General features: G+C 43.6%; 1 protein-coding gene across 1 annotated transcript; it reads right to left on the bottom strand.

Annotated features, from left to right (window-relative positions):
- Positions 1 to 2,889: 2,889 nt before the first annotated feature.
- LOC137547503 (olfactory receptor 5B12-like) lies at positions 2,890 to 3,816 on the bottom strand. Its single transcript, XM_068271097.1, has one exon. The coding sequence runs from the start codon at positions 3,814 to 3,816 to the stop codon at positions 2,890 to 2,892; it is 927 nt and encodes a 308-aa protein (XP_068127198.1).
- Between the last annotated feature and the right edge of the window lie 12,585 nt (positions 3,817 to 16,401).

The following is a 16,401-nucleotide window of genomic DNA, read 5'->3' on the forward strand; positions in this document are numbered from 1 at the left end:
CTGGCAAACGGCTGCGCACAGAGATGTGGTGAGGGAGGTCCTGGGAGATTGGGGCTGGAGGAAGCCCCCGGTAAGTAGCGTTTATTTTATTAAAAAGTGCCTGATAACTCCTTTAAAGAGATCCCGAGGTGGTGTACTGACAATGAAATCCGCATACAGAGGCTGGGTCTGCCTACACTTCCCAGTCTCTGTTGCTATACAGAACCCCCCCTAAGGCCCTCCTGCGCTCTGCTATCCCCCATAAATCACAGCCACGCTGACGACATGCAGCATGTCATAGTGGGCTGTGTTTACCTCTGTATTGTCAGTCTTGGTGCTCCCCCTGCCTCCTGCATAGCTCCAATCCCCGCCTGCATCCCTTCTTTCCCCGCTGATTGGAGGGAAGGGACACGGGCGGCTATGCAGGAGGCGGGGGAGCGCTGAAACTGACAATACAGAGGTAAACACATTTATGGGTGATTTGGATAGCAAGAGAGGCTGGGCTGTATAGGTAGACCCAGCCTCTGTATGCGGATTTCATTGTCAGAACCTGCCTCGGGTTCTCTTTAAGCCTGCATTTTGTCCTTGTGCAAGGCCTGGGTTGTGTCACAAAGCGTGGCCTTGTTCTCCTGTACCTTCTCTTCAATCCTGTGTGCTGGGTTAGCGTTGCCTGTCCCATTAGTACTAGGACAGCTTTTCAGGATCTCATTTGTATAAAATGTATAAATGCATGGCGATAAACTGCATTGGCCTTAAGCGTGCATTTTTTCCCCATACACGTATGCCTTTTTTTGGGAGTTTTATTTGTTTTATTGGCAGTCAAGTATAATTGGTGCACTGCTCTGCAAACATGAGTCCCTGCTTTTATTCTGAGCCTAACATCTATGTGTAAATTCCCCCCTCCACACTATTTCCAACCCATTTTGCAGAAGTTTCCCTCATTTTGCAAGTTTTTTCAGGCCTGCTCGGGTTCCCATTGACTTCAATTAGGCTCGGTGTTCGGTCAATTATCCTGAACATCCGGACCATGTTCAGCCGAGCCTACCTGAGCCCGAATATCTGGGTGTTCGATCAACACTAATTAATACCAGTGAGCAGTGAGCACAGTACAACCTACGTGAATGGTATCACTGGGTAATGAGATGATTAATACCAGTGATCAGTGAGAACAGTACAACCTACGTGAATGGTATCACTGCCAAATGAGATGAATAATACTAGTGAGCAGTGAGCAGAGTACAACCTAACTGAATTGTATCACTGCCAAATGAGATGAATAATACCAGTGAGCAGTGAGCAGAGTACAACCTAACTGAAGGGTATCACTGGGTAATGAGATGAATAATACCATTGAACAGTGAGCACAGTACACAATGTCACTCACAAAACTTACTGAATGACCAGCACTGGCAGTGGCAGTGTGACTGTCTGTAAGTAGTAGCTGAAGTGTATGACTGGCTAGCTGAATACAAGTGAGCACTCTGAACCTGCCTGCCTGCACTAAACACACTAATCACCACTACACTCTGACTACACTGACTACAGCAATGACTCACTGGCTAGCTAACTAAATACAACTGACAAGTACAATATAAGAGCATTGTTAGCAGTAAAAACGCTGGGCTTTGACACAGAAAACACACTTGCTGAAGGAACAATGTCCTGGAGATGATCATCTCAGTACCGGAGTCTAGCAAGGATGGAGCTTTTCCATCATGGCCGCCGCTTTATATGCAGGAGGGGAGGGCATAGCCTCCCCTCCTGTGATTGGTTGCTAGGGCCTGGCTGGGGGCCTCTGATTGGGCCAGGGAAGTCACTTCCACCTACTTCCGCTATTCATGACCTAACCACGAGTTCTGCCCCATTTTCATGAGCATGAATGCATTCATTCACAGTCTGCCGAAGTGGATGTTAGTGAATGAAAATTGATCCATGGCGACGAATACCCATGGAGGATAGCTGAAAAATGGTCGTGGAATCGTGGCAAGTCATGATCACGACCTCCATCCGAGCATCAATGATGGCTATGGTAGTGACAAGACAATATAGTCTGTACAGCACTGCATAATATGTCAGCGCTATATAAATACTAAAAATAAATTAAATAAGTATAATTTATTCATATTTTTTTAACACAAGGAAGCAAATGTAGGTTTTGTGGACACTTTCATGCTGCTCAGTGTATTGGTTTGTAAAGTGGTAAAGGCCCTGAACTGAGGTGACATAAAATAACCCTAACACTTTTTGAAAAATATTTTTCCCTCTTGTTCCCTGAAAATGTGGCGATTCAGTATGGGGGCTTTGCTAAATTCAGCAGCCATGGACTTCAATGTTAAATTCCAATGCAAACTTTTAGCATGAAAATTTGCAGTAGAATGCGAACGGCAAACTTTTCCCCTTGAGAACTGTCCTGCCATGCCTATTGGGGTGAACATTTATCTGCTGTGAGATAGGAACTTCACTCATCACAGTTTCAGGTCTCTGGACTGAATGGAATTAGATTGTATAATAATAATAATAATAATAATGGCAGTATTTGTATAGCGCCTTTCTCCTGTCGGACTCAAAGCGCTTGCGAGGCAGCCACTAGAGCGCACTCAGTAGGCAGTAGCAGTGTTAGGGAGTCTTGCCCAATGAACTCCTTACTGAATTACTGGCTTACTGAACAGGCAGAGCCAAGATTCGAATCCTGGTCTCCCATGTCAGAGGCAGAGCCCTTAACCAGTACACCATCCAGCCACCACTATATAGTATGGGGCAGCAGAATACAAGAAATGGTCTATTCAAGTTCAGTTCAGGAACGATAACAAATTCAAAGGCTTCAGAGAGCTTCCATGTCTCATTGGTGTTAATATTGGTGAACAGCAGAAATGTCTTTATGTGCAATAAATGGTGATCACTTCATTCTAACTACAAAAAGCTACATGATAGAAGTTTTTTGAATGAACTTTTAAATTCGCTGTTTCTCAAGCTGTAGATAATGGGATTCAGCATAGGTATGGCCACAGTATACACCACCGATGCCACTCTGTCTACCTCCATGGAATGGATGGTCGTTGGTCTCAAGTAGATGAAGAACAGACTTCCATAGTATAATGTAAAAACCACAAAGTGAGAGACGCAGGTTGATGCCGCTTTACTTCCTCCATGTGCCAATCGGATTTTAAATAGAGAAAAGACTATAAAAAAGTAGCAAATAAGAACTACCAGAGCGGATCCACCCTCATTGAACCCACAGAAGGTGAATAAGATCATCTCGTTGACAGAAGTGTCAGAACAAGACAGTTTCAGCAGAGGTGGAATATCACAGAAAAAGTAATTGATTTCAGTCCTACAAAAAGATAACTGGAAAGTAAAAGAAGTGTGAAATAATGATTGCACAAAACCATTTATATAAGCTCCAGAGATCAGCTGCATACAGAATCTTGTGCTCATTATGGATGAATACCTCAGAGGATTGCAAATGGCGAGATAGCGATCATAGGCCATAATGGCCAGGAGAACACTCTCCGATGTTATCAACACTGCAAAGAGGAACATCTGAGAAACACACGCTGTATAGCTGATAGACTTGTCTTTCATTAAAAAAAGGGACAGCATTTTGGGTGCAATTACTGTAGAATAGATAATATCAAATAATGCAAGGTTTGCTAGAAAGAAATACATTGGCTTATGCAGGCCAGGATTCCAACACGTAACCGCTATTATGCAGACATTCCCCAATAATGTGAAGATGTAAATCAAACAGAATATGATGAATAGAACAATAAGGACTTCCTTCCGATTAGTGAATCCCACTAGGATGAAGCTGGTGACTGCTGTGCTGTTCTGAAGCATGGTAATTCAGTCTCATGTAGTTCTGTCTGATGACAAAGTTACACAGGAGAAGCAGTACATGTTAGGCAGGACTTCTAAAACAAGCCATGATTTGGCCATTAAAAGGTTATTAAGAAAATCATGTGAGTTGGTCCCCCCTCCAGAGCTTCTGTAACCCCTTGTCACCCGTGCTGTGTGGGGCTCTGCAGTCTGAGCTATAGGGATGGTAGGACATTACCATTTCCCATTCTATGGAAATTCCAATTTCTGCCATCCATTTCTATTTTTTAGTATTCTCCATTTTTTTGAATTTTTGGATTTTCCATTTTATTGATTTCCATTTTTCCAATTTTCTATTTTTCTGATTTTTCCAATATCGGAGGAGTATTTTATTTGTCATTTTTTACATCAGACAATGCAAAAAATACTAAAACATGAAAATCAGAAATCAGAAAAATGGAATCTTGTGATTGGTCTAAAATGACCACAGTAATCCAAACCTTGCAAAAAATAAATACAAAATTCTGCATTCTCTCATTGGTCTAATGCTTCCGAGTTCTGTGATTGGGTTAATATTACTGAGTTGTGGTAAATTGGATTTCTGTGCAATTCTGATTTCCAATTAGAAAAGTCGATTTCCAATCAGAAATGTGGAAATTTCAATTTTTTGTATATGAATGAGCATCTCTACTGAGCTATACTATCCCACATGATCCATTGATGGGGGCTCTGGAAGAGAGGGGTGGCCAAGCATCTCCCTCTCCCCCAGAGCCCTTGTCTAGTCCATGAACAAGACAAATAACATTTATTTCACTTTTCTTCTGGGTGACTTGAAGTGCTTGAGCTGCAACCACTAGAGCATGCTTAGTAACATGGCCGAATTTTCAGCCAAGGCCACAGAGGCCATGGCCTAGGGTGCCTCATGACCAAGGGTGCATTGCAGTCAGTGGGCACAAGTACGTCCTTGCCTAAACATGCAGTCTCTGCTGCTGCCTGCGTGGTCAGGAGCCTGCCTGTGAGCAGTACTCTCCTGTTGTCAGAATTCTAGCGGTTTTATTTATGCAGGAAAAGATGTCATATGTATATGTGTTAAGTTTTAATGTTCTATGCAAAATTTCATGGTAAAGTGAAAAGTTAGAGTACTTTATATTGCTCTGTGACATAGCATATTCCAGGCTGTGAGGCCTATAAGATTATTCTAGTTACAAAAAGCCAGAGCATTATTGTTTATGCTAGTGCGTGGCCTTGACATTTAAAGAGGCTTCTGTGTGAAGACAGAGAAGCAAGTTAAACTTACATTACTGCAGTAATTATAAATGCACATAATTATTACACACAGATATTATTAGTCTAAATATTAATGATCAATACAATCCTTCTAAAGAAAGGAATAGTTATTGTTAAACCCTATATAATAGAATCTATTACTCTGAAAAACATGTAAAAGCTGTATTCTACCCGTGAAAGATGAGACAGTAAAACATTCTCATAGGATTGTTTTGGTTCTGGAAGAACTGTTGACATGTTCCTTGGCTTGAAGGCCATTACAGCCAGCAAGAAAAGATAAAGATTTCCCAGACAGAGAAGTCAAAATAGGAAAAGATAAAATAATAAAACAAGGGGTTTTCCCAATTAGTTAAAGATGATTCAATGATGACCCCTGCCGGTGGAAAAATATTACATTTATTTCTTCATCAGAAAGACAAAAATATAGACAATGATTTTATATTATCAGTAATTAATATGCAATTATATCTTATATTAATTGTTTTAAGAAGAATTATATAATAAGCTTTATATTTAAATAAGTATATAAGAAGCCTTGTATGTTTCAATAAGCCTTAAATTGCTGAAGGCTCTTACAGAACTGTGTGCAGTGTTATAGTGTCAAGTTGACCTGGGAAAGTACAGACACATTCCAAAAACTAATTAGCAGCGAACACTTTATCAGAAATGCGTCATGAATGATATTGTTTAGTCTCCATGTCTGGGTCAGCCAACAGATAAGATGGCTGTTGACATCCATTTTTAATTAAGTGCATCAGAAATAACCCTATATCAAATGTCAAGCACTCCAAATGACGTAAATTCCCACAAGATAAGGTAATTAAGAATTTATAAACAATAATATTGTGACTTAGGAAATCAAAACATGATAAAGCATTGACGCACAAAAGCTTTAGCCAATCAGAACCTGGGATCCAGGAAAGTTCCAGATTAGGCAGCCATATTGCCTCCAACCCCTATAAAAGTAGGAGCTGTAAGCTCATAGTATGCAGAAGCCCAACAATCTCCTGAGAAATCACATGAGGCAGAAGCTACCTTCCCACAAGTGGTTCTAGATGCTGAAGAGATGACAGAGAAGGGGTAATATGCTTAATATTCTGGTGATTTACTTTATTAATTTTTCAGCATTAAGTTTTGTTAAGATGTTAGCAAGAAGTTTTTTAGAAGCTATTTATTATGCTATTTCTTTAAGAAGATTACTACAAGTTTTACACAGCTACTAGATACACAGCTATTGATACAGATGAGACTACTTTTGATCTTATTCTACATAACACAACTGTTATATTCTTTTTTAAATGTACTTAGAAGATTGATGATCGTTTGGCTATAAAGCCTTAATAAGATGGAAAACTGTTATAAGGAAACACTACTTGGAACTGTTCATATTTTGTATATATGCTGTATGATAAGCAAATACAATTTTTATATAAAATCATATACTGAGTGCTCTGATTCATTTCAAGGTATACCGTCAATCTATAATTACTGTTATAGAGGGTTCAGACCCCACTATGCCGGATGTATATGATAGCAACACTTTAAAGGCTGGTCCTTTACTGAGTTAGCAATCATGAAAAAGGCAAGAACCGCACAGGTTTTTGACACTGTCTGCTCAACTGTGCAGTCGGCTGTGTGACACTGTCAAAAACCTGAGCGGTTTTTGCCTTTTTCATGATTGCTAACTCAGTAAAGGACCAGCCTTTAAAGCGTTGCTATCATATAAATCCGGCATAGCGGGGTCTGAACCCTCTATAACAGTAAATATAGATTGACGGTATATCTTGAAATGAATCAGAGCACTCAGTATATGATTTTATATTAAAAAAAATTGTATTTGCTTATCATACAGCATATATACAGAATATGAACAGTTCCAAGTAGTGTTTCCTTCTAACAGTAGTCCATCTCATCAAGGCTTTAGAGCCAAGCAATTATCAATCTTCTAAGTACATTCAAAAAAGAATATAATAACAGTTGTGTTATGTAGAATAAGTTCAAAAGTAGTCTCATCTGTATCAATAGCTGTGTATCTAGTAGCTGTGTAAAACTTGTAGCAATCTGCTTAAAGAAATAGCATAAAAAATAGCTTCTAAAAAACTTCTTGCTAACATCTTAATAAAACTTAATGCTGAAAAATGAATAAAGTAAATCACCAGAATATTAAGCATATTACCCCTTCTCTGTCATCTCTTTAGCATCTAGAACCACATGTGGGAATGTAGCTTCTGCCTCGTGTGTCTTCTAGTGTTGGACGAACAGTGTTCGCCACTGTTCAGGTTCTGCAGAACATCACTCTGTTCCGGTGATGTTCGAGTTCGACCGAACACCTGATGGTGTTCGGCCAAACCATTTGGCCATATGGCAGAACTAAGAGCGCATGGCCAAACGTTCCCTGAACGTTCGGCTAGCGCTGTGATTGGGCGAACGGGTCACGTGGTTCGGACCCGAACGCGCTCTGATTGGCCGAACGGGTCACGTGGTTCGGGTAAATAAATACCCAATCCACGTCATTTCTCCGCCATTTGTCTGTGGGTTTAGCTTTGGGTAGGCAGGCAGGGTAGTTCTCTCTCCAGCCAGGCTAGCCAGGGTCCCCCAGTCATTCTGTTGCTGCTGAGAACAGTAGTACACCGCTCACCCACACTATAGAGCATTGTGTTTACTGCCACTCTGTGTACACCGCTCACCCACCACTGTATAGCATTGTGTTTACTGCCACTCTGTGTCGCTGCTGGGAACAGTAGTACACCGCTCACCCACCACTGTATATCATTTTGTTTTGTGTCGCTGCTGGGAACAGTAGTACACCGCTCACCCACCACTGTATAGCATTGTGCTCTGTGTCGCTGCTGGGAATAGTAGTACACCGCTCACCCATCACTGTATAGCATTGTGCTCTGTGTCGCTGCTGGGAACAGTAGTACACCACTCACCCACCACTGTATAGCATTGTGCTCTGTGTCGCTGCTGGGAATAGTAGTACACCGCCCACCCACCACTGTATAGCATTGTGCTCTGTGTCGCTGCTGGGAATAGTAGTACACCGCTCACCCGCCACTGTACAGCATTTCTGTACTGCCACTGTACTGCTGCCAGTCAGCATGTACTTTAAGGATAAGTGAAATGAAGAAGAAATCCGGTGAAAGAGGAAGGGGCAAGGGAAGAGGTGTTTCCCCTGACGGTTCATGTACAGGCCACAGTGGAGCACCGAAGAAAACCCACTCAATACCGCCCATGTTGTCCAGGAAATCAACCCTCACAAATCCAAAAGAACAGGACCAGATAATTAATTGGATGACCTCTCAAGCGTCCAGCAGTGGGGTAAGCAGCACCAGCACATCACGCACGAGGTCCGAATCCTCAGCCAGTTACAAGGAGCCAGTGGGCACAAAGCTGACACAACCGGCAGTGACACCACGCACACAACTGCCAAATAACCAGTCCGAAGTATTTCCTCAGGACACAATGGGGTATTCGCAGGAGCTATTCCCAGCCCAACAAACTTCCACCTTTCAAAGGTCAATGGAACAGCCAGAAATGTTGTGCCCGGATTCACAACCATTTACTGTGGGAAATGCACCACGCACTGAAATGCAAGGCAAGTCCGAGGACTTTGAAACCCAAATCCCAGAGCAAGTTGGGCAGGAGGGGTTTCAGTTGCAGGAGGTCGGCCGAGAAGATCTGGAAGACGACGTTGGAGTGAGCTGCGCAGAGGTTATTGACAAAATGCATTGCTATCTGCACGCTTCTTGTCCTCATGCAAGGCCTGGGTTGCGCCTGAAAGCGTTGCCTTCTTCTCCTGCGCCTCCTCCTGTTCCATCACGTGTGCTGCTGCTGGGTTAGCGTTGCCGGTCCCTTTTTACGGAACCTCTTATCTGTATTACATTTATGACTGCATGGCGACAAAATGCATTGCTATCCGCACGCTTCTTGTCCTCATGCAAGGCCTGGGTTGTTGTGTCTCAAAACGTGGCCTTCTCCTCCTGCGCCGCCCTCCTCCTGTTCCATCATGTGTGCTGCTGCTGGGTTAGCGTTACCGGTCCCTTTTCCTGGAACCTCTTATCTGTATTACATTTATGACTGCATGGCGACAAAAAGCATGTTACCTGTGCAAAGAAAAATGACATTTTCCGCATTTAAAAGACATTTTTTCCTTTGAAACTTTACAATCAATTTTCTCAAAAACTATAAGCTCTTTTTCAAATATTTTTTTTCCTCTTGTACCCACTCCCAAGGTGCACATACCCTGCAAATTTGTGGTATGTAGCATGTAAGGAAGCTTTACAAAGCACAAAAGTTCGGGTCCCCATTGACTTCCATTATGTTCGGAGTTCGGCGCGAACACCCGAACATCGCGGCCATGTTCGGCAAACGTTCGCGAACCCGAACATCCAGGTGTTTGCCCAACACTAGTGTCTTCTCAGAAGATTGGTAGGCTTGTGCAAACTATGAGCTTTCAGCTCCTACTTTTATAGTGATTGGATGCAATATGGCTGCCTAATCTGGACTTTCCCTAAATCCCAGGTTCTGATTGGCTGAAAAAAAAAAATTTTTTATAATAAGGTCTCTTTGTAATCCATTTATGTCTATTCAAGCGAGAATCTACTTACAGCTATGGAGGATGACGTGCTGGCTAATGCACCTATACACACGCCTCCCCTCCAAGCTTTGATGCCCCACAATGTGTGTTCAATAAAGTTGTTTTGAGTTTCCCACAGTCGCCATGGCGACCAGACAAGGAAACACTACAAGTAAGCCTAGCACAGCGTGTAGACGTCATCTGACGAAGGCGCCGTGCGCCGAAACGCGTCATGACGTCACACGCTTACTGACCCAGCCACGCCCACTCCCCAGCGAAACGGAGCGAAACGGAGCCCAGGACATCGGTATCCGCGCTGCTGACCACAGCGCGTCATCCTCCACCGCTGAGGGAAGCGGCTGGCATTCCGCTGACATGCGATTTTAACTCCTATGTTTGTGAGTAGAACTTTTATGTGTCAATAAAATACCCTGAAAACGTTTAATGCACTATGGCGCGCTCTATTCTTTCTTATCTGATTGGCTGAAACTTCTGTGCGTAGCTCGCTATCTTTGTTTTGAATACTGTAAATAGCTGACATTTAAAATAGCCAAAACAGATTTTTGTTTATACATAGTGACATTTGAGTAGGTAATTTCTGACGCAGTTAATTAAAAATGGATGTCACCAGCCATCTTGTCTGCTGGTTGACTTATTTGCCCCAGACATGTGGACTTTTAAACATTGAACAATGTCATTCATGACACATTTCTGATAATGTGTCCTTCTGCTAATTAGTTTGGAATGTGTCTGTCCTTTCCCAGACATAAGATTGGTCAGGTTGACACTAACACAGAGTGACAGACCTGTGAAAGTCTTCAGCAATTTAACCACTTAAGCCCGAGGGGTTGAAATTTTTTTACATCCGAGCAACTTTCACCTCCCATTCATTTGCCAATAACTTTATCACTACTCATGACAATGAATTGATCTATATCTTGTTTTTTTCCGCCACCAATTAGGCTTTCTGTGGGTGGTACATTTTGCTAAGAGCCACTTTACTGTAAATGCATTTTAACAGGAAGAATAAGAAAAAAACGGAAAAAAAATCATTATTTCTCAGTTTTCAGCCATTATAGTTTTAAAATATTACATGCCTCCATAATTAAAACTCACGTATTGTAGTTGCCCATATGCCCCGGGTATTACACCGTTAAAATTATCTCCCTATCACAATGTATGGCGACAATATTTTATTTGGAAATAAATGTGCATTTTTTCAATTTGCGTCCATCACTATTTAGAAGCCCATAATTTATTAAATCATATTGATATACTCCTTTGACATGCACATTTAAAAAGTTCCGACCCTTAGGTAACTATTTATGTTTTTGTTTTGTTTTTTATTATTGTAATTTTTTTTTTTAATTTAAACTTGTATGTGGGTATTTTTTGGTGTGGGAGGTAAACAGGGAATTGTAAATGTTTGTAAATGTATTTTATTCAGGTGTAAGTGTTTTTGGTGTAGTTAGCTATTTGGTCACAAGATGGCCACAATCATAAAGTTCTGGGAGCGATCGATCTCGCTCCCAGGCAGAAGAAAGGAGACCAGAGCTCAGAAAAGCCGCAGCGTCTGAAGAGACGCTGTCGGCTTTTCTCCAGGGGGGGGGGGGGGGTCCGATCAGCGAAAGGGATTTATAATCCCTTTCACTGATCGGTGGGCTAGTGGCCAGCAGCGGGGGCGCGCACGGGGAGGCCCGCAGGAGCGCGCAGGACCCGCGGGAGTGCGCACAGCCTAACTGGCCGAAAATTTTCGTCCAGTTAGGCTTAAGTGGTTTAAGGCTTATTGAAACATACAGGGCTTCTAATATACTTATTTAAGTATAAAGCTTATGGGGCGTGGCCAAGATGGCACTGTAGCAGGACGTTCTTTTCAGAGCTCTGCTGCCTGGCTGCACCTTAGCTGATATTCTTTAACATTTTTAGCACAGTTGAAGCTGCCAAATATACTGTGTCTCACCCCTTAATCTACTGACCCACGCTGGATTCCTGGAGTGACCCGCCGCCTGAGTGGGAGAGGGAAGAAAAATCTGCCCGAGCATCCACCTCACAGAATTGGGTTTTTGCCAGTGGGCCTGCCAGACCTCAAAGATCTCCCAGGAGATATCACCCCTACACAGACATGCCTCCGAAAAACTCCAAAAACAAGGATAAAGGGGAGATTAATGAAGCTTCTGAAGAAATCCCAAATATCCCAGCCCAGCATCGACCAGCTACGCAAGGCAAGCAAAACAAGGACGGAGACAATCTGGCTGAATGTGTGGCTGAAGATCCCCAGATGCCTAACTCTGCCGAGCTGCTAGATGCCATAAAGATGTGTCAGTCGACTCTCACCCAAAAGATTGATAACATGGAGGTGAACCTGGGTCTACTCAGAAGTGACATGAGTAAAATTAGGGATAGAACCAAGGAATTAGAACAGCGCACCTCTGACTTAGAAGACACTGTCCAGACACACCGCATTGCCATCCCTGCCATGCAGCAGCGTCTTTCTCAGCTTGAAAATAGGGCTGTGGATGCCGAAAATAGAAACAGAAGAAATAATTTGAGAATACTCAGCATACCTGAGAAAGCTGAAGGTAATGACATGATCTCTTTCCTTGAGAATCTTCTAAAGCAACTTCTGCTGGATTCTACCTTCTCTTCCTTTTTTGTAATCGAGAGAACCCACCGCATGACAATTAAAAAGAATCCCCCTGGAGTGCTTCCGAGGCCAGTAATCTTTAAACTGCTTAACTTCAAAGACAGAGATGCGATTTTATCTGCTGCACGAGAAGCTGGAGAACTGCTCTTCCAGAACAACAAGTTGATGATTTTCCCTGATTACACACTAGAAACACAGCGCCAACGGCAATCTTTCCAGCAGGTAAAGACCAAACTACGTGAAAGGCAGTTAACATATGCTATGCTGTTCCCAGCCAAGCTCCGGGTGCAGGATGGGGATAAAACTCTCTTTTTTGAAACTCCTGCTGAGGCTTTGAAGTGGATAGAAGCCCTCCCTGCTAAGTAATTCTACTACCCACGCTTCCTTTGCCTGGATATATCACCCTACATGTGCAGTTTATTTGAACGTTGACACTCTAAAACTCTAGAAGGTATGGATCTCTCATAACTAAGTCGGTAAGTGGCACAGCTGTATTCTGAGTTTGGGATAGTTTCGGGGTACTTTATATCTATTTTTTACTTAGTTGAACTGTTCCCCTTTTTTGAAGTAACTTCAGATTAAAACATGGAGGCTGCTCCTATAGACAGCTCTGAAGGCGCTCTTTTTAAAGTTTACCCCGCCCTTCTTCTTGCACTCTCTATGCTCGGGAAAGTAAGACTTCTATATGCTTTATGTGATAAACAGCCAACAGCCCTAACGGCTCTCCTGCGTAGGAACTGTGCTTGTGTCTGTCCTGGACAAGAGACTAACTGAAGTGCAAACCTTAAGGGTACAAAGGAACAATCATCTTATTAATTTATGGGTTATAATCTGAGATGATCTAACATGTCCCACTTTTGGACATATAACTCACTGTGTTGTGCTTGTTATGTTCCTTGCTGATTAGAATGCCGAAGACTGAAGATGAGAGTCCATCAACTAGTTAATTTACTGGCTATACCTTTCTATTTCGTTGGTTTTATAGGTCATTTTGTATACTTACTAATAGCAGGGCAGTATTCTCATATTCTTCCTGTATATGCAATGTTGTATTTTAAAGATTGAGGTTAAGAATATATATACTTAATGCACATGATACCTTTGTAAGAGGTGATCTCTGCTAACAGGCAAATTGGTTTTTGGGGTATAAAGTTAATGTTATGTGACGGTTTCACTGTGTTGAGGTTATGAAACATGTCAATGAGGCATGGGGAACCTGCACGGGGCATAAAGGGAATAAAATGCTGAGGCTACATCCAAGGTGGGAACATGCTGGGAAGTGAATTGTTTCTTATATATGAGATAGGAGTTTTTGCTCTTCCACAAACAGCTCACGTTGTATATCATTACATCATATTGTTAACCTGCCAATACGGAGGAGAGTTGATGCCCCTGGTCCATATCTGGTATAACAAATATGGGTGAGATCAGCACAGTACCAGCGGCACTTCACTGGTGGATAAGGTGCTATTGCTTATCTTTGCCACAGGAGGGCAGTGTTGGCTAATAATCAGCACCTCTCTCCCAGCAGATCCACGGGCTGTGCATAATAATACAGTATGTTATTTCTACACGGGGGATTTTTGGTTCCATGGCAACCATCCCCACCTTGTTATACATTCAATTTACCGCCCCCATAACATCTCACAGCATTATTTCAGTTCACGGCCTGTGACCTTTGACTAGGTTTACACTGTCCTCCTGTACCCATCATACTTTGCAGAAGATCTACAGCTGCTTTCCCTATATATTTCCTATTGAAATGATAAGATTTGTTTATGACACGTATTTTTTTTTCTTTTTCTTTTCGACTCCGTAAGTTTAATTATTTTGAGACCAAGATGGTTTTTATAATTTTGGCACTCCTGGAAATGTTCCTAACTTCTACTGTCACAGGAGCCCTAGTGGCAGACCGCACTTAGCCTTCTAAACGGTGCCAGCGCACGGATCGTGCGAACTCTGGTCGCAGTCAATGCGCAGGAACCGTTAAGAATTAGCTGCAGACAACTCAGAAGGGAGCCTGTGAGACACGGGTAATTACAACGTACACACGATTCCACGGTATCTGCCACCACCACAGGTATGGGCCAGTGGACCAGATTTACTGACTGACTAGTCCTGCGAATAAAACGGTTAAACACACGGTATTCTGTCTAGCCAACAACAAACAAACAGTAGCGTATCTTCAGAGACCCGGGATCAGTTCTGTGTGTGCTGATAAGCAGGGTAGCGGACAGTGAATGACTTGGAGAAAGTCGTTTATTCACGCAATATAAATAATTAATATATACAGACAATTATTAAAATCAACAATTATTAAAACAGTAATAGCCAGTATAAAAAATAAAAGAAGGGAGAAAAATACTTAGTTCCTGGAAAGATGACCTTTTTGTGGGAAAAATCAGAGTTCTGGGTTTCAATCAAAGTTCAGAGTTCAGACCAGGTGGATGCCAGCATATCCTCAAGCTGGCACCGATGAGTTCAAGATGTTTTCAGGGTGGAGGACACTGAGTTTGGCTCCTCTGCCATTCTTATGCCCCTGATTCAGTAGGAGGGAGTGAGGGCGGGCCCACACACCCCCTTAGAACATGAGATGAGTCCTCCCCTTGTCCTGGGGGACCAGAAATCATGCCTTAACCATATATGGGCTCTATCTCACAGAACCGTACAGGTCAGGGCAGATTTACTAATATTTTCAGGTCTGCCTCGATTTACCCAGCGCCCTGATACCAGACATGAGGGGTGGGACCCCTGTGGTATCATCAGGGCACTTTCAAACTGCCTAACTGGCAGTCTTTACCTCAGAATGTTCTGAAACTTCCTCAGAACCAGCACCGGGACTCATGCTACACTTCCCCCACGTTTGGCGAAGCTGCCATCTCAGGAACCCCAGAAATATGACAGATCTGGGAAGTTATGGATTATGCTATAAGACTCACGGTTATTCAGGATGTGTTCTAGCTGCTAACAGCTGACTTCCCTTTGATCTTTACCAGGGAGCAATTTGTCAAGACCTCCCGGGGATTCGTAGCCTGCCTGGCTGCACCTAGGCATCCTTATCACCCTTTGGTTAATTAACATCTACATGAGACCAGCTAGGTGTCACCTGGTTCCCAGAACAGAAAGGGGAATTGTGCCTTACACAGGGAAGATGTCCAAGCTAATTAACACCTCCCCCCCAGGCTTCCACTCAGCTAAGACAGATCCCCCAGCTGTTCCTAGGCAGAGGGATACTACACATCAAATCTTGGTTCTATTGATCTGAAGCGCAATCGATGCAGGGAATTGAGTGCGATCGCTTTTTCTTCACGGGCGGTTCCAGGACGCGCCTGCGGCCCCACAACCGTCCGTGACAGCTCTCCCCCTTGTCTGCGGCTTAGCCACACATCCGCAAGATGTGTGGCGGCGCCGCTAACCTGGCTGACGGGCCTCGAGTTGCCGGTATGGCGGGAAAACCTATTGGAGCCTGTGGCTCGGTTCCCCTGGACCGGACGCGGTCTGCTACCCTCAGGGTTGACCCAACATGGACCGTTCTGGACAGGGCGTTTGCGCCACTGCAGTCGGACGTGGTGTCTGCCGGGACTGCTGACAACGGGCAGTGGGTTGGTCAGGTCAACAGCCAGCCCACGCAGGGTTCCCCTGCTAAGTGGCTGTGGACCTAAGGGAACCCCGCGGGAATCCCTGGACCTTCCCAGCTCCTGACAGACGGCACATGCCCTGCAGTAGTTTGCTCCATCCCTGTTCATCCGGGGCCAATAAAACTGGTTCTGAATACCGGCAAGTGTCTTGCGGACACCCGAGTGCCCTGTCAGAGGATTACCATGTGCGGATTTCTGCACATGTCCCCTGAACGCACTCGGGACCACAAGCCATTTGGTATTCGCGTGGGATCTACCTGTAGGGGGCTGTACAGACTCACTGTACAGTCTCCCACCTTCCCAGTACACCTTGAAAGCGGCCCCGTCTGCGAGGGGCTCAGCGGCTTGCTGCCTGAGCACCTCCAGGCTTGGGTCACTTTGTAGTGCGGCTGAGAATACGGCGCTGTCAGTTTCAGCCAACTGGCTCATGTCACACGAGGCCAGCGGCTGAAAGGTCT

The sequence above is a fragment of the Hyperolius riggenbachi genome, chromosome 2, assembly GCF_040937935.1.
Source record: "Hyperolius riggenbachi isolate aHypRig1 chromosome 2, aHypRig1.pri, whole genome shotgun sequence".
NCBI classification, from domain to species: Eukaryota; Metazoa; Chordata; class Amphibia; order Anura; family Hyperoliidae; genus Hyperolius; species Hyperolius riggenbachi.